This window comes from Schistocerca gregaria, chromosome 2, assembly GCF_023897955.1.
Source record: "Schistocerca gregaria isolate iqSchGreg1 chromosome 2, iqSchGreg1.2, whole genome shotgun sequence".
NCBI lineage: Eukaryota > Metazoa > Arthropoda > Insecta > Orthoptera > Acrididae > Schistocerca > Schistocerca gregaria.
In genome coordinates, this window is record NC_064921.1 from 191,215,430 (window position 1) to 191,242,122 (window position 26,693).

At 38.0% G+C, this 26,693-nt stretch overlaps 1 protein-coding gene across 6 annotated transcripts in view; it reads left to right on the forward strand.

The window, feature by feature from the left end:
- The window catches only part of LOC126336657 (ring canal kelch homolog), a 129,303-nt gene that overhangs the window by 13,637 nt on the left and 88,973 nt on the right, over positions 1-26,693 (forward strand). For 5 of the 6 annotated variants that reach the window (XM_050000591.1, XM_050000593.1, XM_050000595.1 and 2 more), the window contains 4 exons: positions 8,689-8,835; positions 11,727-11,952; positions 16,410-16,585; positions 22,983-23,079. In XM_050000591.1, coding sequence (XP_049856548.1) covers positions 8,689-8,835; positions 11,727-11,952; positions 16,410-16,585; positions 22,983-23,079 — 646 coding nt within the window. Of the gene's footprint in view, positions 1-7,849; positions 8,127-8,688; positions 8,836-11,726; positions 11,953-16,409; positions 16,586-22,982; positions 23,080-26,693 lie in introns of those variants that run through there. The other variant, XM_050000596.1, reaches the window with a different exon arrangement.

Here is a 26,693-nt window from a genome sequence, read left to right on the forward strand (position 1 = left end):
GATTCAAAAGGATGTAGGTTGCAGTAGGTACTGGGAGATGAAGCAACTTGCACAGGATAGAGTAGCATGGAGAGCTGCATCAAACCAGTCCCGGGACTGAAGACCACAACAACAACAACATAAAATGTTTGAGAAATGGGCTCATACGCCACATTTGGAAGGCATATCAGCAGTCTCAGTGCAACAGGTTTGGTGTGGATGTGCACCATGAACAAGACTGTAGAAATAAAAAGCAGAGTGGACAAGTACATAATAAACAGTTATTAAACCCTGAACAGGAGCACCAAATCCTGCAAAAGGCATTCACTGTAAATTTCGCTGTCCCGTTGGCAGAGGCAAAGTGTTGCTTCGTTGGTGTGATAAATGGTAAAGAGCATAAGTTATTGTTTGACACAGGGACCTGCATATCTGCGTCTAGTCTTGACTTCTTGGGTAATAGTAGATGAACTCTCCATGTTATAGGTTATATGGAGTAGGAAATAATGAGGTGGCATCTCTAGGTTTGCCGATGCTCAGTTTTTGTGTTGGTGTGAAATGTTTCAGAGAGAATATGCAAGTTTTTTCCCATGTAGGTGAAGGTTAATGCACAATCTTAGGGTTAGATTTCTTAACTGAACATCAGGCAAAAAATAGTCTTTCACAGCAGACTGTCAAACTCAGTGTAATGTTCCAACTGCAAGAGACTGCTACTGATGACATTCTCTTGCAAGATTCTCCTGTCATGAGGATAGAACCAATTAAACTGCATAGAAAGTCAGAAGACTCAGTTTGTGCCATAAACTGCCACAGGGTGAACATGGATACAGACATAACGACTAATTTTTTGTGTGTGGTAGAGCCATTGGTAGACAGTGTCAGACTGTTTTGTACATAGAAGCATTGTACGTATACAGCAAGTTGAGAAAAACATACGGTTCGTATTGGTATGGATACTTTCGGCACCAATAAAGTGGTTTTGACAAAAGTTAGTTAGTTGCCAATTTGGATGTTGTGGATGAGAATGATTTAGACAGGTCAAGTGTGTACCTCAGCCATAAGAAAACTGCCAGTAGAGCTGCATTATGCCAAGAAGGTCAGGATTTGTAGGAAGAAAGCAGAATAGCCATGGAGAAGCTGTTAACAAAGTTTCCAGATTTAAGTAATCCTTGTAGGCGAATCCTTGATAACAAAGCTTGGACCATGTGTCATGGTGCGGGCTGCACTATTAGAGGAATTTTTAAATGGAAGCTCATGACCACTTGTTATCAGAACATGGAGGACACAGAACAACAGATCATAATGCAGCCAAATAGTATTGGTGATGAATGTGGAGACAGGATGTTGATCAATATGTGAAGAATCATTTGCCATGTGCAAACTTGCATCATTAGTAAGTACCATTTCAAATATTACCACAGACATCCAAGCCATTTGAGATACTTGGGATGGACATCTTGGGTCTTTTTAGGCGGTGGGTAACAGCTACGTTTTGACTATCACAGATCATTTTTCAAATTATGTCACGGTGATTGCCATTCCAGATCAGCAAGTGAGTACAGAAACACAGGCAGTGGTGAACAACTGATTATTGAAGTTTGGTTGCCCAACATGATAATTACAGATCATGGCACCAATTTCATGTCACAGCAAATGAGACAGCAGTGTCACTTGTTACATATATGGAAACAAAGAACTAGTAGTGTTTTGCACACACAAGCTAATGGGAGGACTAAATATGTTCACTGAACCATCGTATAGATGAAACTTCCTGGAAGATTAAACCTGTATGCCGGTCCGAGACTCGAACTCGGGACCTTTGCCTTTTGCGGGCAAATGCTCTACCACCTGAGCTACCAAAGCATGAGTCACGACCCATCCTCATAACTTCAATTCTGCCGGTACCTCGTCTCCTACCTTCCAAACTTCCCAGAAGCTCTTCTGCGAACCTTGCAGAACTAGCACTCCTGAAAGAAAGGATATTGGGGAGACATGGCTTAGCCACAGCCCGGGGGAAGTTTCCAGTATGAGATTTTCACCTTGCAATGGAGTGTGCGCTGATATGAAACTTCCTGGCAGATTAAAGGAAGGTAGGAGACAAGGTGTTGGCAGAATTGAAGCTGTGAGGACAGGTTGTGAGTCGTGCTTGGGTAGCTCAGATGGTAGAGCACTTGCCCACGAAAGGCAAAGGTCCCGAGTTCGAGTATCAGTCTGGTACACAGTTTTAATCTGCCAGGAAGTTTCATATCAGCACACACTCTGCTGCAGGGTGAAAATCTCATTCTGGAAACATACAGATATTGAGCTATTGAATTAGTAATGACCAAAATACTAGATTGTTTACCTGCCCTATCTCTTGGCTGTGTATAATGAAAAATGCATAATAGCTTTGGGCCCTTGCCATACAAGGTGATGCTCAGGGGAAAGACGACACCACTTTTTGATGTTGTTAAATATTAGGTGGGAAAAAATAAGAAACCTATGCAGAATTTTGCTAGAAATTAAATGATGTATGGAAGCGAGTGCAGAAGGCAAACACGTGGGCACTCGTGTCAAGTTAAAATGGGACAGTGTACTAGTAAATTGCCTGAATATAGGGTTGGCAAATTGATGTTGTTAACTAGCCCCTATACATCAAAGGGTAAAACGAAGAAATTTATTATGGGATATCAAGGGCCATATCTGTGGAAATCACATCACTAGTGAACATTAAGTTGCAATTACCAATGCACACAAGCATTGTCCACCTAAAAGGGTGCTCCAAACTATGTACCAAATATAATTGCATGGGCTTCCGTGGCCAGAGTCAGTCGACATAAAAGTTTTCTGGGTTTGGTACTGCATCATAATGTAAGAACTACTGCTGCTGGAGAAAATGTACCAAATGTATCAGCACTACAACCTGGGAAGAAGGTAGGGAGCAAGATGCACAAATTTGAGTACAGGCCATATGTGTGTTACCTTATGCACAGAAGTCACAAAATAAATTGTTAGGCTTTGTGTGAATTGGGTGTGTGATTGATTATGTAGGAAATGTGGAAGCCATTTGGAACGTTGTGGTAGATTATGTTGTGTTAATATAGTTTTCCTTTTTTACTTGGGTTATTATGTTCTGTTAATTAAATATGGAGAGATTCCTGTTTTCACTTTAATGTATTTTGTTGAGATATGCAGGTAGGGAGTGTAATGCGTAGATAGTACATAGGTATTTTAGCTTAATGCTATGAGTTGTGTTGTTGTTGGTGTGTGACAATGGACCCTGGGCATCTGGTCTTTTAAAGAGGGAGGTGATGTGGGTTCCTTTTCCCCAGATGGCGTTACCATTGAGGATGATCATGATACATGCCATAATTCTAGTGGCACTACACCTCTTCAGTGGGGAAGTGGTAGGCATGTTGGAGAATCTGAATGTGAAGGACAAGTGCTGGTCTTCATGTAGGATGATGTCATCGTAACCAAGCACCATTGGCCGCTGAGATTTACCTGCAACATCTGGAAAAGAAGAAACAAAGTATGGAGGCTGGAGGAGACACTCGCCAAATTATATCTTGAGGCTGAAAGAGAGGCAATATTAGAGGGAGTGTGAGGACAGTTCCGGAGATTGTGTCTCCCTTATGAATAGCTTCAGGAACAATTACACCAAGTAATAGATTAGGTGCCACAAACATTACTGTGTCACAAGAGGGGATAATCCAGGCTGATACAAAAGCATGTGAGGTACAATTATTTTTAAGGAAAGCAGATGCAGTAAGATGCCGAAGGGATATCCTGGCATCAGATTCTTGCTTCCAAAAGGGCTGGGGTGCTCTGGATTTACTTGTTGTTCAAACCTGAAGTAGTTATGAATTGTTAAGGACAGGTCAACCTAAGAGATGAAGATGCTACAGTTACGAGGTAGTGAGTTACTGATTAATGATGCAATCTGTGACATAGAAGGAACAGCTTTTTGTCTGCCAGTCACTGCTGTGGGACCAATGTAGTGTTGTAATGGCCAGATAAGCCATTGGAAGTACATCCAACTGAGAGCCTAGTGTACCTAAACATCACCATGAAACCTAACCTTCTACATTCAATGGGCAAACTTATAACTACCCTAAAAAGAGAGTATACCATAATGAGCAACAAATTAGAGACATGACAGTGAGTGTCTCGGATTCTAGTACCACTGTGTTCTGACTACTTTTTGTGTAACCTGTATCTACTTTAAACAGAAAACTGTCTGATCAGTTGGGTTCCCAGTTCATCAGTTATCAGTAGACTGGGTTAGTATTAGAAAATACTATATAAGTTAATAAGCAGCCAACTTATTTAGAGTAGAAAGAGAAGCAGAGAATTTTGTACATACAGGGTGTCCATAATTAAAATTCCAGCTTGTGAACACTGTAGAAAGAGAACCAAAGCTTAGAACTGCATCAAATTTTAACAGTGTATTATTGATATAGGGGGAGAAAAGTCACGCAACAAAAAAAAAAGTATCAGAATTTGACCAGTAGATGGCACTGTAAGCATCAGAAATTGCACACCAATGGACACACAGTTGTTCCTCAGTTTGTGTCTGAGATGCCCAACATGACCGTCTCCACAGAGAATCGCATGTTGCTGATATAGCTCGTTTACAAGAACAGTGACTGTGCACCAGTAGCCCTACAGAAGTTCTGATACTCAACCGTATGAAAAGGCATTGTTCCAAAGTTTGCTAATTATTTGGAGAAAATGATTACAAAATTCGAAAAGAGGTTCGTTTGAAGTGCAGTGTGGTGGAGGGAGGAAAGGAAAATCACCCATGTTCGGATGTTGCTTCCTGCTAATCTGCTAGCCTTGGAATTTCTTACTCGCAAATACGTGGACAACAAATGGCCCTGGAGCATTCTGTGGAAAGACATAGCCCATTTCCATCTCTGAGGACATGTCTGTATGTAGAATTACAGAAAATGGCCATCAGAAAATCTGCATGTACATCAGCTGGTACCACCTCATTCACCAAAGATGACTGTGGCACAGGCTGATGGCATTGTTTATTGAAGGGCTGTGTTTTTCCTAGTAGATGAGTCCTGCGGGTCCTGTTACCTCTACAGTCACTGCTAAATGCTATGGGGGTCTTTCGTACACCTTCATTCAAATCCTCCAGCAGTGTAGATGTGTGGGTAGGATCATCTGTATGCAAGATGGCACTCCTGTACACATTGCACAGCCAGTGAAGTGGCTTCTGTAGAGCCATTTTGGAAATGCTAGGATTATCACCTGTTGTTTCCTTATAGCTTGGCCATTCACATAACCTGTTCGTAATCTGTGGACTTCTGGCTGTGAGGTTATCTGGAAGATGTTGCTTTCAGTAGCTGAATTATGAGCATAGTGGTATTGAAGGCACGCATTTGGCAATACATTCCAATTTGTTGCAGAACATCCTGTTTCTAGATTTCAGCTTGCGGTAAAAAATGGTGGACATCATCTTCAGCATATCTTGTGCCAGTTTCACTACAACTAAAATCAGTGTAATGTTGCTTGGCCTTAGGACAATTATAAGCCAATTTTTCTCATCCGATGTGTTACAACCTTGCTGTGGTGGATGGGCGTATCTAACAGTGCTACAACTGTCGACTGCCAGGTTTGTGCAGTCATAACACTGAACATGGCGCAATGCGCAACTGAAACCAAACTGTCGTATTGTGATTTTTTAATTTGCGGACACCCTGTATGTCATGAAACATTATGTAAGACTATTTTTTTTAGTGATGTAAACGGGGTCACAGTCTGGAGGACCTGATCCCTCAAATTGGAAAGAAGTGTTGCACCACAGCTTTGCCCAGTGTAATGAACAGTCCCTGCATTGATTCATCAAACCAACATCATGAGGAAGGAAATGCAAATCATTCAGTAACTATGTGTCATGGCTTGAGCGCTTATCTACTATGCAAGACAATGTATTCAGTACATTGCCATTGGAGAAGATGTCGGGTAACATCTCGAAAAGGCACATTTGTGACAATTTCAGCACCGACAGGGCTTCTAGAGGAGCTGACAAGACAGGAACGCAAGGGCAAATGATGTCACAATTTTCAAATGACCTGAAAGTTCTAGTTTTTTATGGTAGGGACTGGGAGTACTGTTCTTTCTGAAACATTAGCAAGTACGGCCCACATATACACCTACTAATTTAGACTCTCATCATGTCAGTGGTATTCAGCTGTGCCCAATGTGTTCAGTTACGCAGTCTATGCCAGCCACTAGTTGTGAGAAGTAGTCCACACACAGTCCAAGATGAAGTAGCCATCTGCCACTGTCAGACTTGGCTGTCAGTAGCTGCAGACATGGCTTGGGCAGAGTCAGAATCATCTTGGCACCTCCACACTGTCGAGCCAACTGCTGGGTGACTACCTCCTGCTGATGGGTGTCTCCCTGGCAGGCCACATGCTAAAGTCCGTGCATCTCGCTGCAAAGCCACCACCACATGAGTGGGCACACTGTCGATGTGCATTGCCGTGAGCAGACATACATTGTTGCTGTTCACCTCCCACAGCGGGCACACGCCATGGCCATCAGCCATGCTGGAGGCTGCAGTTTGACCCCATTTGCCCCAGTGTGCTTTCTGCCAAGCTACAGAGGTGCTATAGACTCCAGCTGTATGTAGTCCTAATGTGTCTGTCATTGAGAAAAACATATTGTTGATTTTAGCCGATGAACAGAAAATGGTTTCAATGTTATTTTTCTCCAAAATACTGGTAATCTTGGTCATGGGTGGTCCAGCGTACAGTAGGAACAGCAGACATTGTGTCTTCTTCCAAGTCTTCTTCCTTCTTCGTCTTGTTCAGTTGGAGAGTGCATCTTATCTGTGTCTCCCATTAGCTGGTCCTGGAGAAGATGCTGCAACTCAGTGGTTAGAGTTCCTTGTCGTATATGATTCGTGATCTACACACCAAGGAGGTGAGTACGGATTTCCATCATGCTGGATGATGGTAGCTACTGCTGTTCTAATACCGGCCCATGTGCATCTTTCTTTCTGTAAACAGAATGTCCCAACGTTCCACCAGTTTTCTTATTTATCAGGATGTCGAGGAAAAGTAGGTGCCCGCTTTCTTCTGCCTCCATTGTGGTAGCCGCAGAATGACACCTTGACTTATATAAGAACCTGAGAAAATTTCATCATTGAGTTTTGCCGAGAAAGCTTGCATTCCCATATGTGTTTTTGTATTTGATGATGGTTGTAAGATGAAAGGGAAGTGAAGTATGATACCTGGTATGATGTGCAATGAAAATCTGAGAAAAAAGGGAAATTAAGCTTATCATCAACATTCATTAAGGTGATTAAAATTATCAGGATGTATCTTCTAACTTCATAAGTTAGTGTACAAGGCAGATCCACTCATCCAGCATTGCAGCCCTGCCTTGCCTTCTGAGGCTGTTCACATAGAACACAACTATGTACCTTGTTGGTGTATGCATGTATCTGCAACTAACTCTAGCGTAAATGAATGTAATACCATTTAAATACATGCATTTAAATACACAGAAAGACCTGTTATTGTTTGATTTTCGGATCGACAATCCATCAGGGAAATCAGTCATAACTGTCAAGTATACCTTCTGTGTAACTGTATATGCCTCGTAAGCTTGACAGATAAAATGATAACAAAACAAAAGATATTACTTCATTATTTGTAACATCTCTACCACTTCTGAACAGAGAAATGACCAACGACTCATTCCACATGTATTTGTTTCTGTAATGAGTTGTATAAGCTAATGTTTGACTATTGTACACACAGTTATCAAGATTCATTGTAAGTAACTATGTTGTGAAAACTATTAGTAATAAGAATTTTTGTCAGGTAAATTAAACCAGTGTAGAAGATGAAGAGTTTTTTTCAGATAGCAGGGGACAGCAGGGGCCTCAACTCGCATGTCCTTTTGAGTAGAGAAACAGTAAACCCATGAACCATATAGAGCTGTGAAAGCTGACACACAGTGATATGCTAATTGTGGTTCACTGACAAACTGTTTAATAGGTTGGAATTGTGGAGTGTGAAAAGTCTACAATTACAGTAGAAATTGGAAATGGTGAAATAAGTATAAAACCTTATGGCTGCTGGCTTTTCATATTCATGAAGTTATATACTTACCACAAAACTTATGTAGATGGTATAGCTTATCATGTGAGTGTTTTTTTCCTTACAATTTGCTAATTGTTTTTATCTTCCTGTTTTATTGTTCAGTATCCTCACAATAAATTACTCTAGTTCGTAGTAAATAGAATATAAAAAGAGCTGAACCACTCTATATCCCATCATCTGTATTATGTGGTAGCTTCATTCCATAAATTACTTTAGCTTGTAGTAAATAGCATATAATAAGAGTTGAACAACTCTGTTTCACATCTTAAGTAGCCTATTATATTATGAGAAGGAAAGTTGCCACACACCATATAGCGGAGATGCGCGTGCTCCCCCCCCCCCCCCCCCCACCCCCCATACACACGCGCACAAAACTGCAGTCTCAGGCAACTGTGTGTGTGTGTGTGTGTGTTGTGCCTGTCTGCAACTCAGCATCTTCGCTACATGGTGAGTGGCAACTTTCCTTCTCATAATACTGTTACATTCCATCCTGGATTTTCCTTTGTTTGATTTTTGCCTCAGTATTATTTAATAGCTTCATTCCATTGCCTGCATTCAAGTTCTTAGTTCTTATATGTTTTGTGACTTCATCAATTTTTTTCAGTTGTCTTCTCCTTCGATATGCAAGCCAGAATTCTCTTGATGAAAGCTCTCAAAAACATATACCATACCCAGGAAGCAAGGAGAAGCCACCCTACAGGAACCACAATCACACACAGAGAGCATTTGATGTAATGAACGTTATGAGAAAGTAAGATGAACTATGTTTTCATTTCTACCGTATTAAGTCTACGTGTGTTGTTTTCGTGTGATTTTTAATTATTATAATCTTTAAGAAACATAATAGAAAACTTTTTTTGATGTCATGTTTCACAGGTATCAGGCAATGAAAGGCTGAAATAGTAAAACTTTATCTTGTAAAATTTATTAATATTTCTTCAATTCAGTAACTCTTTTGATATGCTGAAAATCTTTTTGCACTTTGTATTTCACATAACCGTACAGAGTTAAGTAGCTTGTGTGTGTGTGTGTTTGTGTGTGGGCGTGCTCGTGTGGGTGTGCTGTGGGTCAGTCCATGTCAGTTGATAAAAAAGACAATTTCTTACCTGCCACCTCAGTTTTGAATGAAGCTTGACATACTTGTTCTTCCTACAGAGATAAATAATCGCACAACATTTTAGCATTTTTATTGCACTCTAGTTTTCATTTTATGGCATTTCAAAGTTCGAAGATGTTGACATTTTTAACTCTGATGACGATATGAAATTTGTTAAAAATGACAAAACTTCAAGATGCCATAAAATGAAAGTGGAGACAAATAAAATGCTGAAATTGTTAATAGTTAATTGTTTGTGTAGGGAAAACAGGTGAGCTATGTTTCATTCAAATTTGAGATGGTATGTGAGATGTCTTGGTGTGATTACATAATCTTTCCTGGCATTACGACTGATGATATCTTCTCGGGTATGGAGCCTGATAATGTAAACATCTTGACACAATATTTCAATACTGGTGAGAAACTCTATGATGAAACAACTAAGTTATGTCATCATGTGCTGACATTGACATATTTTTTATTTAACAATACATGTTTTGAGCAAACTGATGGAGTGTATCTATGGGGAGTCCCATTTTCCCATAGTCACCAAAGTATTTATGGAAGAATTTGAAGATATGACACTCAGAACTTTGTTTTTAAACCCACCTGTTTTTGGAGATACATTGATGATATTTTTATGGTTTGGCCTCATGGGACTGGTACTTTGAATCATTTTTTTTAGATCATGTTAATTGGCACTATTCTAGTATCATAGTTACAATGTAAATTGGAAAGATTAGCAAACTTCTTTTTCTTGATGTTTCGGTTCACAGAAATAATGATAGGACTTGGGCATAGTGCAAATCAAAAACATATGCGTAATGATTGTTGTCTTCATGCGACCAGCTGTCTTCCACCATACCTATGGTCGAGGGTCTTAGGGAGTTCAGTAAAGAGAGCATATGCCATTTCTGATGCAGAAAGCTTGATACTGGGATTGAACCGTCTTAAAAGTTATTTCTAAGCGAAATGGCCATACTGGCTAACAAATACATCATGCTCTTCAGTTGGGACCACTGGTGAAACCATTAGAGGATACTTGTGAATCTGTTGCTTTTTACCTTCTGCTGGGAGTATATTCTCAATAATTTGAAGCATTTTAAACAGACTTAACATCAAAAGTGTATTTATGCCACCGGCTAAGATTAGAGTCCTTCTTAGATCTGTGAAAGATTATTTGGGACTGAAGGGAATTGGAGTATTTAAAATTCCTTGTCATTGTGGGATGGGATGTATTGCCCAAGCTATTATCCGTACTATTCAGGACCAGTATGTTAACACCATTATCACAATTGTTTGTTTCAGCCAGAGAAATCCACAGTGGCAGGTTACTGTCTTAATGAAGGACATAAGGTGATGTATAATGAGACGCAAATGATCCCTCCTGCTACCTGCTATTGGCAGTGTGTCCTAAAGACACCTATTGAGATTTGATTATTAGATAGTATTATTAATAGAGATAAGGGTTTCCAGTTAATGAAGATAAGGAGTGCAATTTCATTTGATATTAAACCAGAAAAGTCTGCATTTTGACCAGTGGATTCTTTTATTTAGTGTTCTGCTAATGATATCTTTTTGTTTATTTCTTCCACTGTTGCATTCCAAGTTCACTTGCACTTGGAAGCAGCATTGCTCTTGCTCATGCACATGCAGTAGGCTGGCTGTGGTGTATAAAGGAGCTGCCAATTCTGTTGAAAACTCAGTTCCAGCGAGATTATATATCACCAGATGATGGTGGCCAATTGGTCCGTTGAAATATTGTCGAAATGATTACATTATCCTGCTGCATATGTAAGAAAAGTGTCATGAGATGGTTTGGTTCACGCGACATGGAATGGCCCTGGTAAAAAGTGATGGTCATTTACTTGGCCTCTGGTGACTACCACTTTTATCACAAACTAATTAATGTGTTATAAAACATACCTATTTCATGTGTCACTTTACCCATTCTGTACCTCTTCTTCCACCTATGGTCTGCAATGTACTACAACAATTGTAGTTAGGATTGGATACTCATGATAACACTACACAATGGTGATCATAAAATACAGTTCCCTTATGTGACTGAGACATAAAAAGACACACTAATTGGTTCTAAAGCAGTATTTTGACCTTTTCTACTGGTTAAACAATAGATTCCCAAAGGTAAAGTGTAATAAATATGTAGATAGAGCACTGTTGCTTCAGAGGCAGTATATGATATGGTACCTAAACTCTCTGTCAGGATAGACACTGAATTATATGTGTAAGCTACAATCTCTTTAAAGGTGTATCATGATTCCTTACTAATGCACACTAATCCCTGTAGACTCACAGAGTGGAGAATGTGCACCTAGTTTACATTGCCATTTATGTAATTATGTGTGCTCATCAGTTCCTCACCAATGTAGATGCAACAGACAGCTAACAAATGACAAAAAGTGTATAAATATATCTTTCTAATCTACATATGTATCTGATACCAGGCTACACAGTGTTTAGAAACTAACATCGATTTCCTTGTTTTATTTTGTGCCAGACTAGTAATTTGTATCATTTTACAGGCAGAATTTACTTTGTGATGTGACATTGGTAGCTGACAGTGTTGAAATTCATGCACACAAGATGGTTCTTGCGGCTTGTAGCCCATACTTCTATGCAATGTTTAATTCCTTTGAAGAGAGTCGACAAGAACGAATAACACTTCAAGGTGTGGATCCAGCAGCCCTTCAACTACTGGTTGATTATGTATACTGTGCTGAAGTCCATGTCACAGAGGAAAATGTGCAGGTATTATAGCAATTATTTGCTTTGTACTGTACTACATAGGTTTGAAAGATATTTCAGGCCACAGATACTAAGATTAATAATCATCCCTGCATCCCAACAAACCACTATGGCCACACAAATACAGATTTATGATTTTCTGTGGTGAAATTTCTGAACTTTTATAACTCGGTATTTTCATACTGAGTCATAGACGCAATAATGGCTGGTTACACAAAATGAGGCAGCAGTCGATAGGGTGCTCTGACTTGCATAGAAAACTTCATTCTATGGATCAGTTAACCTTCACATTTCTGTGACTGACTATTGAACAGTGTTTTGTTGAGTTTATATTTGTTCTTGGAAATAAGTCCGATAAGAGTTTTTCATATAACCGTAGTCCTAGTGAAGGCTAAGTTTGAAGTAGAAATTGTTGGTATACTTGTAGGTACGTTTTTGAAATAATGGACCTTTATATTCTCCCTTGAAACTCGTAAACCACTTGAATCCCTGAGCTGCACAGATGATTTACCAGTTATCTTCCATATAGGATAAACAGGTCCAGGATTGTTAATTGTAAAAATAACACACTGGCAGTATTTGTATATATCTTCCAGTTTATTCTTTCCTGAGGCAGTGGATAAATTCAGAATTTTTCACAAACATCGATTCCACTTTTACTGATAAATTCAAATCCACATGAAATACATCAATTGTCAGAGCCGTAACTGTACCAAGCTCACAGTCACAACTGTGTTCACTTATATAGCATCTCAACAATACATGCTACTTACAGTATTGTTATAATTACTATTTCATGTAGTGTACAATGGAGAAAAACCATGTACAAAATTACAGTATGTATCCCCTTTTACATTCCCGGAACTAATGTTTTCCTGCCGTTTACGAGATTTTTTTACCATTCCCGTCAAATTTCTTTTGTCCACAATGTTAATTTGCACCTGATTTTGCATCAACATATTTATAATTTTCCCGTGATTTACACATTACGAAAAAATATTCATGGGGGGAAAAAATGTTGTTGGCGTGATATTGGACATCCAGTAGTGTTCACAAATATTACTTGGTTAAGTTTCTTGACATCAGGGCACTCTACTCAGCAGGTTTGAACTGGTAAACATATATAAGTTGGAGCAATTTGTGCTGTATCTCCCACCACTGGCAAGCTCTAGTTCGCGTGGTGGCTGATGGGAGTAACTAGGTTCGTGATTGTTTGATCATCATGACATCTTTGTCGAACCATATTTAGCGTGCTTCAGCGTTTGACCACTTGTAGTGCTAGTTGACACTGTCATTCACTTTGCATTGCTGAAATGTTTAAAGTAAAAACACAGTGCTGGTTATGTATTTTTTTCATGCTGAGCAGAACGTGTTTCGAGAATTTATTCTCATTCTCAAGTGCAGTATTTACATATGTATTTTTTTGTGATGGTACACAAACAAACAATGTGAGTGACAGTTTGCGTGCATTTAGTTTTCCACATAACTGAGAAGGCACAATACCTGATAACCTCAAAAAGACGACTACAGTGCAAAAGACACAGATTAACACATATTCAAATACCACACAAAATACTTATGTACATATCTGCACTTGACAGTGTGAAAAGATTCTCGAAACACATCATGCAAAACATGGAAAAAATGTACGTATCTAGTGCAGTAAAAACATCGATTATGATGTATAAAATTGAGTGATTTTTACTACATAATAACCCTTTATTAGATAATAAACAAGTCCCTGACAAGTCTTCTGATGCCTGTTATGTACACATATCACACATAAAGTGTGAAAATGTAAGGGGGTATCGTATATGTAACTTTTACAGCTTAAAACATTATTTTCCAGATTTTACGTTTTCCTACATTTTTGAAGGATGTAAAAGTGGTGTTTCACTGTATTTATACATGACAATAGTACATTCAGCATAAAGTATATAAACATTTTGCATAAATAGTTTCACAAAAGACAGTGTCTTCTTTGTCTGAATCTTTTGGGACGAATATCTTTAACAACTAGTATTGTATTACGTAAGTTTTCACCAAAAATAAATTAATATACCACATGCCTCCAATAATGGTAACTCCAATCCTAAATGTCCATTGTTTTATACAAAATACACTGTTCCAACTTAGACTGAAGACTAGTAATTAAAACTTGGTTACATTTCAAACAAATGATTTTTGTCAGTTAATAATTTTGTATTGAGTCTGATTATTACTTTTTGTGACATTTTATTTAGAAGTATACTAAAAAGATTAGTTGTACACTACTGTTTGTAAATACATCATACACTTGATGTTGTTGATCTGAATGCACTTGTAAGCTACTTTTTAAGTTGCATAGGCCATTAATTTACTTTCAAATTTTTTTTAAAATTTTTTTTATTAGTATCTGAATGTTGTTCTTGTATTAGAAGGAATGAAGGTAAAAACTTGCCTTATAGTTGAGGCTTTGAGTGGTTTACAGATCCATAGGTAAGATTAAAACCTTGTGAAGTGTTTGTGTGCTCTGTTTCAGGTAGCATACCGGTGGTCATACTGTGTGATTGGAATAAATAGTTTCGTTGTGGTTACTGTTCTTAATGTCAGTTGGGAACATTCTCAGGGTGTGTACACTCGTGACAGCTGGGATATTGATGGAAAATCCATAAATTTTTTAGAATTTTGGGAATTTTTTGTTATGTTAGTTTCATTTAAACTTTTGTAATTTTTACTGACAAGAACTGAGACTCTAACAAAGAACTGATATTCTAACAATGGATATTCTACTTTAGCCTGCTACCACAGAATAATACTGCAGCAATAAAACATAAATAAGATAATAACACCAGAATGAAACTTAAGTTGCAAAGAAAAGTCCCGTTTACAACAACGTAACACAGTGCACACACAAGCATTTGCCGACAGCTAAGTGTGCCAAAGGCTCTAAGACAAAAACTGTGCAATACTTTGTAACAACAGACTGCTTGCAGTGACTGTGACATCACAACTTTTTACATTTCTAACAGATCATGAGAAAATGTTGCAAATGATTGTTTGAGAAGAGTTACTTCCAACGTAAATTTCCTTTTATGCAAGATGTATTATGCTACATGTGAGAAAGTGTGGTGAATTTATTAAATTACTGAGCATTTGACTCTCATTCAAAACTTAAAACATTGAGGACCAGCCGCTCAGAAAAATTTTGTGTCCAGAAAACCAGCCATTAATGCCATTGTTAAAAATTTTATGGACATTTGTGTTTGATGTGTTTCGAAAGGTGACACATGCTAAAAAGGACCAAGCTTCAATGTTAGTTTTTCATGTTTATTTTAGTTCTTTCATAGATTACAAATCATACAATAACAATCTCAAAAAGTATAATTATCTTTAAAAATTAAAATAAAATAAAATAAAAATGTGAAATGAGTTCTTGAGTAATTTCACATGTAATTGGCTATTATGTGGACGAGTTGAAGTGCTCGACAGAACATGTATTCAGCCAGGTAACCCACCAAAAGTTTGGTGCACAGCATTGAAATTTATAATCGTGCTTGTCAGAAATATTCAGCAGCTGCAATTCAATAAAAAAATAAAAACAGCAAAAAAAATTTTAAAGACCATTATTCTATGTGATAGCTCAGCTTTTCTTACAGCTGTACTGTTTGTATATTAATTTAAAACTTTAACTTTTTGTATTTGTGTGTTCATGCTACTTAACAGTGCTGTTGCTATTGGCTGATTATATCATGTGTCCTATGCTCTAAATATCTGCTGTCATTGGCTGTCAAGATCATGTGGTGTGAGCTATGATTGGCTGACAAAGGCACAACGCAATCTCGATTTCAGTACTTCGGAAGCTACCATGATGTATTTGGGGAATTCATTTTTATACTTTCGGAATATGAAAATATACAGTGTACATGTTGCTGCTCATTGAAGATCTTTCCAGGGTCCTGCTTCCTAAAGTGCCAAGAACTTCTACGCTGGTGAATGAAACCTTTACTGTTAAAAGAATTGATAAGTTTTACAGCTCTGATGAGAAGTATATTGTCATTTAACATGGAAAAATGTACTTTCACCTGTGGTATAGTGTATTTTCACATTCGAAAAAGCGTATTTTTAACCAGGAAAAAGCCAGGAATTTGTTTTTCTTGTCTGCATAGACATTCAGTTTTTCCGTATTGTCACTGAAATTTAGCTACATTCAGCACCTGTATCTCTTCACAACTAATAAAGGAACTGATACTAACGTGTGCTCCACTTAGTCACAGCTAGTCAAACATCTTGTTGAACTTTTAATGTGGTCTTTATTTGTGTAGTGCAGATTCTGTTTTGCTATTAGACTGACGTTAAAGCATTAAGCGAAGAAGTGTATCTCCTTGTATCTTCCTTTTATGTATTATTTTAATATTTGTAAGTGTGGTATATTATTTGAATTTTGAAGATCGGTTGTTACTATTAGCAAATGATTACAGGTTTTACTGCCAGCAGCAAATTTACTTCAGCTGACGTATGTGCGAGATGCTTGCTGTGACTTCTTGCAAGCACAACTTCATCCAACCAACTGCTTGGGAATCAGAGCTTTTGCTGACCTCCATGGCTGTCTGGAGTTACTAAGCCATGCTGAAACATATATTGAGCAACACTTTCCGTAAGTTAAAAAAAAAAAATACTTAAAGTTATTTTACATGGTGAGTTAGAAGTGAGTTGGAAGTCATCCAGGGAAAGCCATCTGAGTTGTGTATAGGGGGCTGCAAAATGACAGCCCTCCACACCTCTTAGAGTAAAGGGGAATGCAACATGTGATCCCCCACGCGCGCTCGCGCGCGCCCACACACACACACACACCCTGCCCCTTGAGCAGCATCTGCAAGTGGATTCTGTTCCCCAGATATGAGCGGCTGACAGTAAGCGTAGGAGGCAGTGGGATACCATTGTATAAACCTACCCAAAAGATAGCTATGATGGAGGAAACTCTAAAGGGAGTTATGGTACTGATCAGGAATTTCTGAACCCAGAATTTAACTGGGGAAATGACACAAGATGTATCAAGCAAGATCTTCCTGGTTGCAAGCAAGCCTAGAATAATACCATTCCTAGAATAGCCAGACCTCTTCAAGAGTGAGTAAGCTGAAGAACTAAAGAAGGAAACAAAGAAAAGTTAAATTAGTGTGCTTCAAGTGGGAGTCAATTATAATTTCTGTTCTAGCAGAGGTGAAGCAGCAAGAAGGAATGGAGTTGCAGTACTAATATTGTACATGCTGAATTAGTCTGTAAAGTAATGCACACATGATGATGTCTGTGACAGATTATAATCATTGAATGCCAGTCGTAAATCAGCTGATGTGTTTATTATTCAAACATAATTTCCAGCTTCAAGCCTTGGTGAAGAAGAGGGAACCTAGAATGTTTACATATTAACAGTCTTCTGGAGGTAACTATATATAATGGCAATGTAGTGACTGTGGTTGACTTCAGTGTTGCAACGAAAGAAAATAAACCTGGAGAAGTTTGGTGTGGCAGAACGGGATTTCTCAGGTGCAAGATATCAGTTCTAGTGTGATCAAAATCAGATGTTAATTACCAACACAATCTTCAAAGTTCCAAAAAGTAGACAGTTTCTTTGGACCTTACCATATAGATTCCAGATTGACAAAATATTATCCAAGCAACATTACAGAAAGCAATTCCAGTCATGCCACAGTCAGCCAGGCCAATCTGTGAAGAGTAATCATTTTCTAGCTGCAGATAAGGTGGAATCAAGTGCAAGAAAAGCAGGAAACCAGTTTAGATTCAAGAGAGGACATAGGATTTGGCGAAATCAAAGAAAACTTGTAGGCAGAAGGAAAACCCTTGAGACTGGAATAATGATAATGCCTTAGACCGAAACCATCCAAAGTATGGAATAATGAAGTTTGCAGATCAGATCATAGAGATGAGATAACTGTAGCCTAGAAAACTGCAGATAAGAGAAAGTAGACCTTACTATAACCAGAAAGAAACTTAGAAATGGTAATAATGTAGAAAAATATAAGAGAGAAAAATTTGTAGTACTAGCAACTGTACAGTAGCAAAGGAAAAGTAGTTCAGTTATATAGTGGAGAAAATTGAATTGGTGCAGCATATGTTAAAGTACAATCAAACAAGAGCAGGGCTAAGAACTGAAAAGAACAAAAATGGCAATAAAGGGTGTCCCACGTTACTCTGCCATATCATACATTTCCACAGTGAAACAAAATGTGAAAAATGCAATTGGCGTGGGATCTACCCGTCAGGGGCTTTTTACAATAGGCAGGAATGTACAATCTGTAAATGTAAACAAACATCACTTTCAAAACAAAGTTACATATGTTTTTTTCTACACAAGTGAAAACCAGAGGATTAATTAGTGACAACACACTTGTTTTCATTGTTCTAAACCTCATACCTTTTGAAATATGTAGATTTTAAAGGAGGCAATGCTGCCACAGTTTCTGCCATAATGCACAGAACAAGGATTACTGTGACTAGAAGCAAAGTACTGCCCTTTTTATACCTACTTGTGTCCGGAGACGCAGTTGGAACATATCCAAGCCTGTCCGGCACGTCCTGATCTACTGCCGAGGCAGCTAACTTTGGTGAACGTGGAGCTATGGCATCACTTAGTGGGTATCCTGGAATTTCTGGAGTTGTAATACTAGACTACAGCGAAGAGGAGGAGTGGTGGGGGCCTACCAAGGCCACAGGTTCGTCTAGTGCAATAGAGGATGACTAATGAACTGTTGAAAGACACCCTGGAAATTCGTGCAGGCACATGTCCCGGCTTGCATTTGAGGACAGTGAAAGTCATTTGCTTGTCCTCGTTCTCGTAGCATCACCTTCTGAACCACATTTTTCTTGTTTCTTCTCTCTGGATACGTAGTATGACGCCATCTTGTGAAATACAGTACTTCATACAGCCTATGAATCTTTTCAAATCTCCAGTGAATGCAGTTCTCATTAAAACACTTACACACAGACATTTCAATTTTCTTTTTTGCAATAACTGTAAGCCTAAACATTTAACCTATAAAATTGGATGCCTCCTTAACCACAAGCCAATTTTCTAGGATGGCCTTCGGCTGTGCATCTGAGGTATGACTTTTGAGGTTTTTACTTACAGAGGCTCTAACATGTATACCACAGAGGTTGGTACCGACACTGCCTAAAATAATAATAACTAGTAGCACATCTTACACCATTAGGCATAAACACACATTCTCAGTAGGCATAAATTGTGTTAACAACTGCTCCAAATTAGGTTTGTAATACCACCTCCTCTAGTACAATGACAGCTGCTGATGCATTTATTTTGTTTCCATAAAATGCCCTTGCAAGTTTGTTGATTCAAGCGTCGCTACTCGCATAATGTCACTACATCGGAAACTGTGGAACTGTTTCAATCATTTTAAGTCTAAGTGTTCCAGAAGATATAAGATACAGAGCAGTGAAACTAATTCTGCCATCACTAATTGTACCTGAAGGTTTTATTTCTGTAGAAAAAAATGTGTGTGCCATTTAAAAAATGTAAATTTGTGATTTTCTATGTTATGTTTGTGTACATTTATGAATTGTGCATTTCTGCTCATTGTGTGAGCCCCTGACATAGGTGCATCCCTGGTCAATTGAATTTTTCACAGTTTGATTCATTTTGGAAATATATGAGGTGACAACGTTAGGTGGAACACCCTGTATAATGACAGATAATGAAGAAACATGAGAGTCACTTGAAAGAACAGGTAGAAAATTGGTTTAATGATAAAGAAATCACAAATAAAAATGATACGTGTTGTAGAAAATCTCAGAGGTAAATATTGATGAAGTGGGACTCCACTATCACTGAAAATGAAATTGAATAAGCAGTGTAAGTTATCACACAGCAGTAAAATTCCTAAAAATAATAAGACTAAAAAATTTCATGGAAGGTGAAAACTCCTTGTTAATATAAATGTAGACTGCAAAGAAAAAGCCAAAAATTTTTAGACACTTCTGTACATATGAAAGAAATATCAGTTCTTACATGCATGTCTGAAAGTACACACACTGTTGACAACCCACAGCTGTAAGAAATATTTTCAAAATTAATTCAGTGACTGTGAACTCCTTGTCATTGGCTGTGTTAGGATAGTTCTACTACCCGGTAATGACATAAAATCTATGCCAGACCGGACTGAAACCCAGATTTCTAGCTTTATCATGTGCATTTGCTTGAACCCTTTGGTTATCCATGCGTGCTATCTGGACTGACGCAAACTTTCACACGTCACAGTCTACATACTTATACTGTAATCCACTAAATTTATCACATAATGCTCACAATATTACTTGGATTCCCACAACAGGGAGGAATGGAGATCAGTGTTGTTACCGTCATGTGCCCATCAAGGCTTGTAATGCTTACATGCATATTTCAAAGAATGGAAGGTCGCGACTGCTGACAATAAGTAGGAGATGCAGATTTGAGTCTCGATCCAGCAAAAATTTTCATATGTCACTATTGGATAGTATGTAATACAGCTGATATTGAGGGATTCACAGTCAGCAGATTAATTTCACAAATTATCGGCTCACCTCTCAATCGACAAAAGAACTAATAAAGTACTTTTTGTGACATGGGTGATATTGGAGAGGGAAGTGGAATACCTTTGTAATTTTTATAGATTGTCAAAAGAAAATTGGCAAAGGAAATTGAAAACTAATGTTTTATTCTGTCGAAAAAGTGGTAGTCAGCTGGACAGATTGACAGTGGTATTGCTTTAGTGGCAGAGTTGTGAAAGAATGTGAACAGAATGACAAAAATATTGCTGGTTACATTAAAAACATATAAATTAAATGTAGATTTTATTGAAACCTTTATTTGATTGAGATCAAAATGTAGAAAACAATGATCACTGTTTTCTACATTGCAATCTGGGTCAAATAATGGTGATAACCATTTTCTGCATTGCAATCTTGGCCAAAGAAAGTTTTTTTTTAAATCTACAACCTTTCAAGGTTACAGATCACTGTCTCCATTCTGACTATGTCAGGTAATTTCTATTTAACTTAAAGGTAAACACTAATAAAAACAAAATAGCTGTTAGCAGTAGGCAAGAGTAGTTGGCAAATCACTGCAAACAAAGCACTCGCACATCCAAAATTGCACAGGTAAATATATTTGCTATTTAAGGTGCATCACTTCTAAAGATTACAAAAGCGCTCCAGAAATTAGCCCACTGCAAATATGCATTTCAGGTTACCGAGTCTCATATCAAGCAAATAGATGAACATTAAGACAAGGAACATGTTCGCTAAGCTTTTTGTCTGGAGTGTGCTGGTGTATGGAAGTGAGAACTGGACAGTGAGGTTTATAAAAATATCGGCAGCCAGAAACATTAGAAAAGTAACTATGACGGGTTCACAGGAATGGAGGAAAAAATCAAAAACATCCTAAAAGAAATAAATGAAGAAGGGCAACTTCTCAGGGACATTATTACAAGAAAGACAAATTGTGATAATGAAATTTTAAGCACTGTTCTTGTGCTTGCAAAAAATAATAATGAATATGTCAATATGTTTCTAACTTAGATATAATTTGTATGTATGATGAGTGGGGGTCAGTAAGTATCTACACTCAATTTCTATAATTTATTACAGCAAGAGTCTACAATTTTTATTGATACCATTTTTCAACATAGGCACCCTCCTTTTTAATTGCGCAAGCATTTTGATACCCTCTGGAAAAAAAGTGGACCAAACAGATGGCACAACAGGATTGATATAATATGTTTGGGGATTAAACAAAACAAAGAATTTTGTTCTTACAAGGTGCGGAATGACTTTAATTTCCCCTTCGATTCATCTTGTTTTATTATACAAAAGCTATTCATTCCATTTTATGTGCTATAAAAGTAACATTGTTATATTTTCTAACATTTCTTGATATGGGAAGTACAAATAAATACGTATAGATAAAATTCACAATAGAGTTGTTAATAAATGCCTGAAACAGATGATAAGAAAATGGATTGAGATGGATCATACCGTATGACCAGGATATCACATAGGTGAAAGTTGACAGGACACTATTGTGGATGGTGTGAGGAGTATATTGGATAATGGCAGGTTTCATTTGAGAACTGACTTATTGTTTCTCATCTTATTGAGGCCAGCTAAATTCTTCGTGTTTAGGGTCCTGGGAGATTTTACTGTGCAAGTCCTCATAAATTTATTTCTCATTTTGCCAGTTGAAAGAAACTGTGTTTCCTGATTTTGTTACTTTCTTTTCATGCATGTGTAACTTTACTTTTGGATAGTAGAACATGTTTGTATCTCTTTTCAATGCTAGTTTAATTTTAGTGACCATTTTGCCATGAATGTGTCTAGTATGTGATAATCTGCATCCTCATACGCATTGCTTCAGTAGGGAAGTAAGTGTTACATTAGTAGCAGAATAAATTATCTGTGCATTGGCTGCATGGATATTTGAACTATTTTACTGGCAGTTTTCACATCAGTAGGAATAATGTTACAACAGGAGGGCTTACTCCTATACCTACGGTAAAAATTCCACTGCCTTTTGGTATTGTGTCACTAATAGCGAATGAAATGCACATTGTAAACTGTGTTATGCTTTGAGGTCCTAAATGTACAGACACACCATCTATCACATGGTTGTGTAAAGTTTAATAGTTCAGGTTTGATTGGCCCTGCTTTTCATGGGTCTGAGCCACTGCATTGATTTCCTGCCTATGTTGCAAGGCATGGAGGAGAACTTTTGTGTAATTAAGGTAGGAGAGAGGTTCTGGTGAAAATAGAGCTGTGAGGGAGGGTGAGTCGAGCATGGATAAGTGAAGCAGTAAGAACATTACAAATGAACAGCAGGGTTCTCGATCTGCACTCAGTTTTAATCCAGATTTGTCTGCCATGGTTTTTAAAGCTGAAATACAAACATAAATTATGTATGTTTTCTGTTATTGTGAAAATAATTTGCCTTCATTTTGAAAGAGAGATAGATTGCCTAAGAAACATAATTGTTATATTTGTTTCAGGGAAGTAGTAGAGTGTGAAGAATTTCTAACTCTTTCTCCTCAACAAGTGGCAAAACTGATTTGCAGTGACAGACTTACAGTTCCTTCAGAAGAAAAGGTTTGTCTCAGTTGTATATTCATACTTAATGAACTACTGTTTGCATGCCTAGTCAGCAGTTGTTTCTTGAGTTGTAGTACATTTGTGATTATGAGGTTTATATTAAGTTGAAGTTCAGCATTGAGTACTGTAGTATATGATGTTGTAGATGAGAATAATTTAGTCATGAGAGAATATTTCATAAGATTTAAAGGGTAATAAAGTGCATATTCCCCTAGGATTGCAGTTTTTACTTCTTTAGGTGTTCGTACACGACCTCTGTAAGACCACCTGAGGAAGGCAATTACAGGATGTGGGATCATAGTAGTGTGCTGGGTAATGAATCAAGGTTTCTGGAAATATTTGTTGCATCAATCCCTTAATACACTTCCTGTGCTCATTGAAATACCATGCTGCTGGAACCATGCAACCAACTTGTCACAAGGTGGTAATTCTTCTGGAGAACCTGAAATTCTTAGGGAATTACATTTTACCTGAAAAAACTGGGGAAATCTCAAACTAGTCCCATTAGTAAAATCTGAGGGAATACTGCAGTTTTAACCTAGCATTGAAATTGAATTGCATTGATTTTTATAAATGACAAATTTTAAAATACTTTATATTTCAAAGTGTGTTTTATGAATATCATTTCATAGTTATTGATGTTCAGAAAAACATTTGAAGTATTGCTCGTGCTGCTGCCCCCCCCCCCCCCCCCCATGCTCGCCATTAACTAAGGTTAAACACTAATCCCTCCTCAAATCAGAATGGCCCCGTGACATTAAAATTACCCACAACAGATAGTATGTGCACTGTGATCGTAATTTTCCATAGCAGCATGGCAGCATAATATGTACATACAGTTCTCTGTGGATGTCATTACATGATTTGTTACATTGGACCAGTTTTATGTTGTGTTCACATGGCATCAAAGACTTTTCTTCTAAACGTTTGCACCTGTGACATAATGAAATGCAGTGGAGCAAAATCACTGCAAAATAGCTCTTGTGAAGACAAAATCTTCATTTTCCTAAAATAATATAGCTTAGCCCAAACACACAATGTTTACTGCACTGATGGGAACTAAAAACTGTATAAACCTTGTGTCTAAAACCATTAAAAAGTCGCCTAAGAGCATTACCATGTAAAGAAAAATTTTCCTTCTCTCTAAAAAAAAAAAAAAACAGATATGAAAGGGTTAAGATGATAAACTTATTATATACTTCCATTCTTATTGAACAAAATACAATGTAATTTATGTGATGATGCATTTATACTGTGGTCTAACTTTGACAGCCACATACTGTTACACAAGAATATGAACAGTAGTATTTGAACTAACTCAGATGGGTATGGTCTTCACTGCAAACATTCTCACACCACTTGAGAGTCACCCTCAGCCTGATAGTTTGAACACAGCTATATGTGCAGATAGCCAGATATCAGTTTGCACATCGGAGTTCTGTAAGAAATGGAGGAACAGAGGAAGCCACAAGATGGGAGAGCCACCTACGGAAGAGTAACCCAGGCTAATGGAAGGCGAATGAACTGCAACAGACAGACTGCAGCCAAGACAACAGGCGAGGACAATCAACCTAGATGAACAGGTGCTACGTCTCCACGACAATAAGACAAGGTCAGAGGTAGAGACAAGGTAGAGAGACAATTATGAGACATGAACAAAAAGAATAAGTGGGTACAAGCAAGTGAGTTATCAAGCAGTCCTAGTACAGCAAAGGTGGATCCAAAAGTATCAAGTGCGAGCACTGACCTGATTGGCTGTGTGTTTGGTGCCTGCCTCTATACAGGCAACATGGACCATTACTGGTTGCTGTATTCACGTGGCAAGACTGTGGCACTCTTGCTACGTGGTCACAGTGCACACTAACAGTTATCTAAGTCCATCTCCTCTGGCGGGCATTTGACCTCTGCGGCATCCAATACCAGAAACACCACAGTGTTGTGTTAGGCATTTTCCTGCTGGAGCCTGTATGCGCATGTCTTCCTATGACCTTTGAACAGATGCTGCCACCCTGCAGTTTAAAATAGACTGCAAACCATGATGCAACTTAATATTTTTAGTTTAACAGTTGTTAGAGATGAAAGAAGTGCAAATTAACGGAGAAAAATGTAAGATCAACTGGGAACTGAATTCCTGGGCTTCAGAGCTATAGTCTGATACTTATCCACTTCACAATTAGATCACTCTTATTTGCTATTGGAACTAATAGGAGGACGTGCTGAAAAGTAATACCTCCAAATTTTTCCTGTGAGAACTCTTAGAGCTTTTTAAATAAAACAAACATTAACATTCTACATCTTTATTCTTCTTGTGTACATATTTGCAGCCCTCTGCCACTGGAGGGCTCTGAATTGCATTGTTAACATTGCTGTGTGTGACGTAACTATGTCTGTGTGTCAGAAACAGCGTGCTGTAATCTAGTTTCAAATTGAGAGAGTTCATCCACACGTGGAGCACCCACTCCTTCAGCATGGCAATGCCAGACCACACACGAATGCTGTGACATCTGCAGCAGTTCAACACCTTGGGTTCAGCGTTGTTGATCATCCTCCTTCAGTCCTGACTTTGCTCCATTCGATTTTCATCTGTTCCCAAAACTTAAAGAAAACCTTGCAGGACTTCATTTCTATAGTGATGAAGTGGTGTAAGCAGATGTGAGGTTATGCCTCCATCAACAAAGTCAGCCATTCTACAGCGATGGTCTTAACAAACAGGTCTTTCATTTGGAGAAATGTGTTAGTTGCCAGGATGATTATTTTGAGAAAGAAATATGTAGACATGAAGAATGAAGATGTAAAATGTTAATAACATTTGCTTTATTTGGAAAGCTTTTAAGTTTTTTCACATAAAAAATTTGGATACATTGCTTTTCAGCATGCTCTTGTATTTGTGTTGCAAAAGTTCAGTTTGTAATGAGATTGGAAGAGCTCTAGGACCTGGACCAAAAAAATATGGGATAAGGCAGTTTGAAAAAAGTTACTGGAAGGGATCAAGTTGTGAAGTAAGAGGGAATGGGAGACAACAGGACAGCAATCTTCCTTGAGTATCTTGTTTCATGCTCTGAAATCGGATCCCATTCAAAATCATGTCTACTCTTGCCTGGCCCTATTGATATTCTGTTGTTTAGTGATATCTTCCATTCAATTCTTTCTAATGTGAATGATACCCTATAGTCACATGCAAACTGCCCCCATTCCCTGTCCTGCACGTACTGCTTTTTTGTGACATCTATGTTTTTTAAAAACTGTATTGTTCTGACGTCACATAGAAGCCGTATCAGCTGCCCTACCAAAATCAAAGGCAACTGCCAAAACGTGTCCTTCCATCTACATCGACGTCATTAATTTGAAAATCGCACTTACCTTTGCATGTTAGAGCGTACAAGTCACTACTTTCAAACAATGTCTTTCCTCTTTCACTCTCAAATAGTATGAAGGAAAAAAGAATGCCGAAATCCTTCTGTGGAATCTCTTGATTTCTCTTATGTTGTTGCAATGGTCATTGCCCCCTGTGTGAAAAGGAGGCAACAATATATTTTGACATTCAGAGGAAAAAGTTTGTGACTGAAATTTGACGAAAATATTTAGCTACAGTGCAAAATGCCTATGTTTTA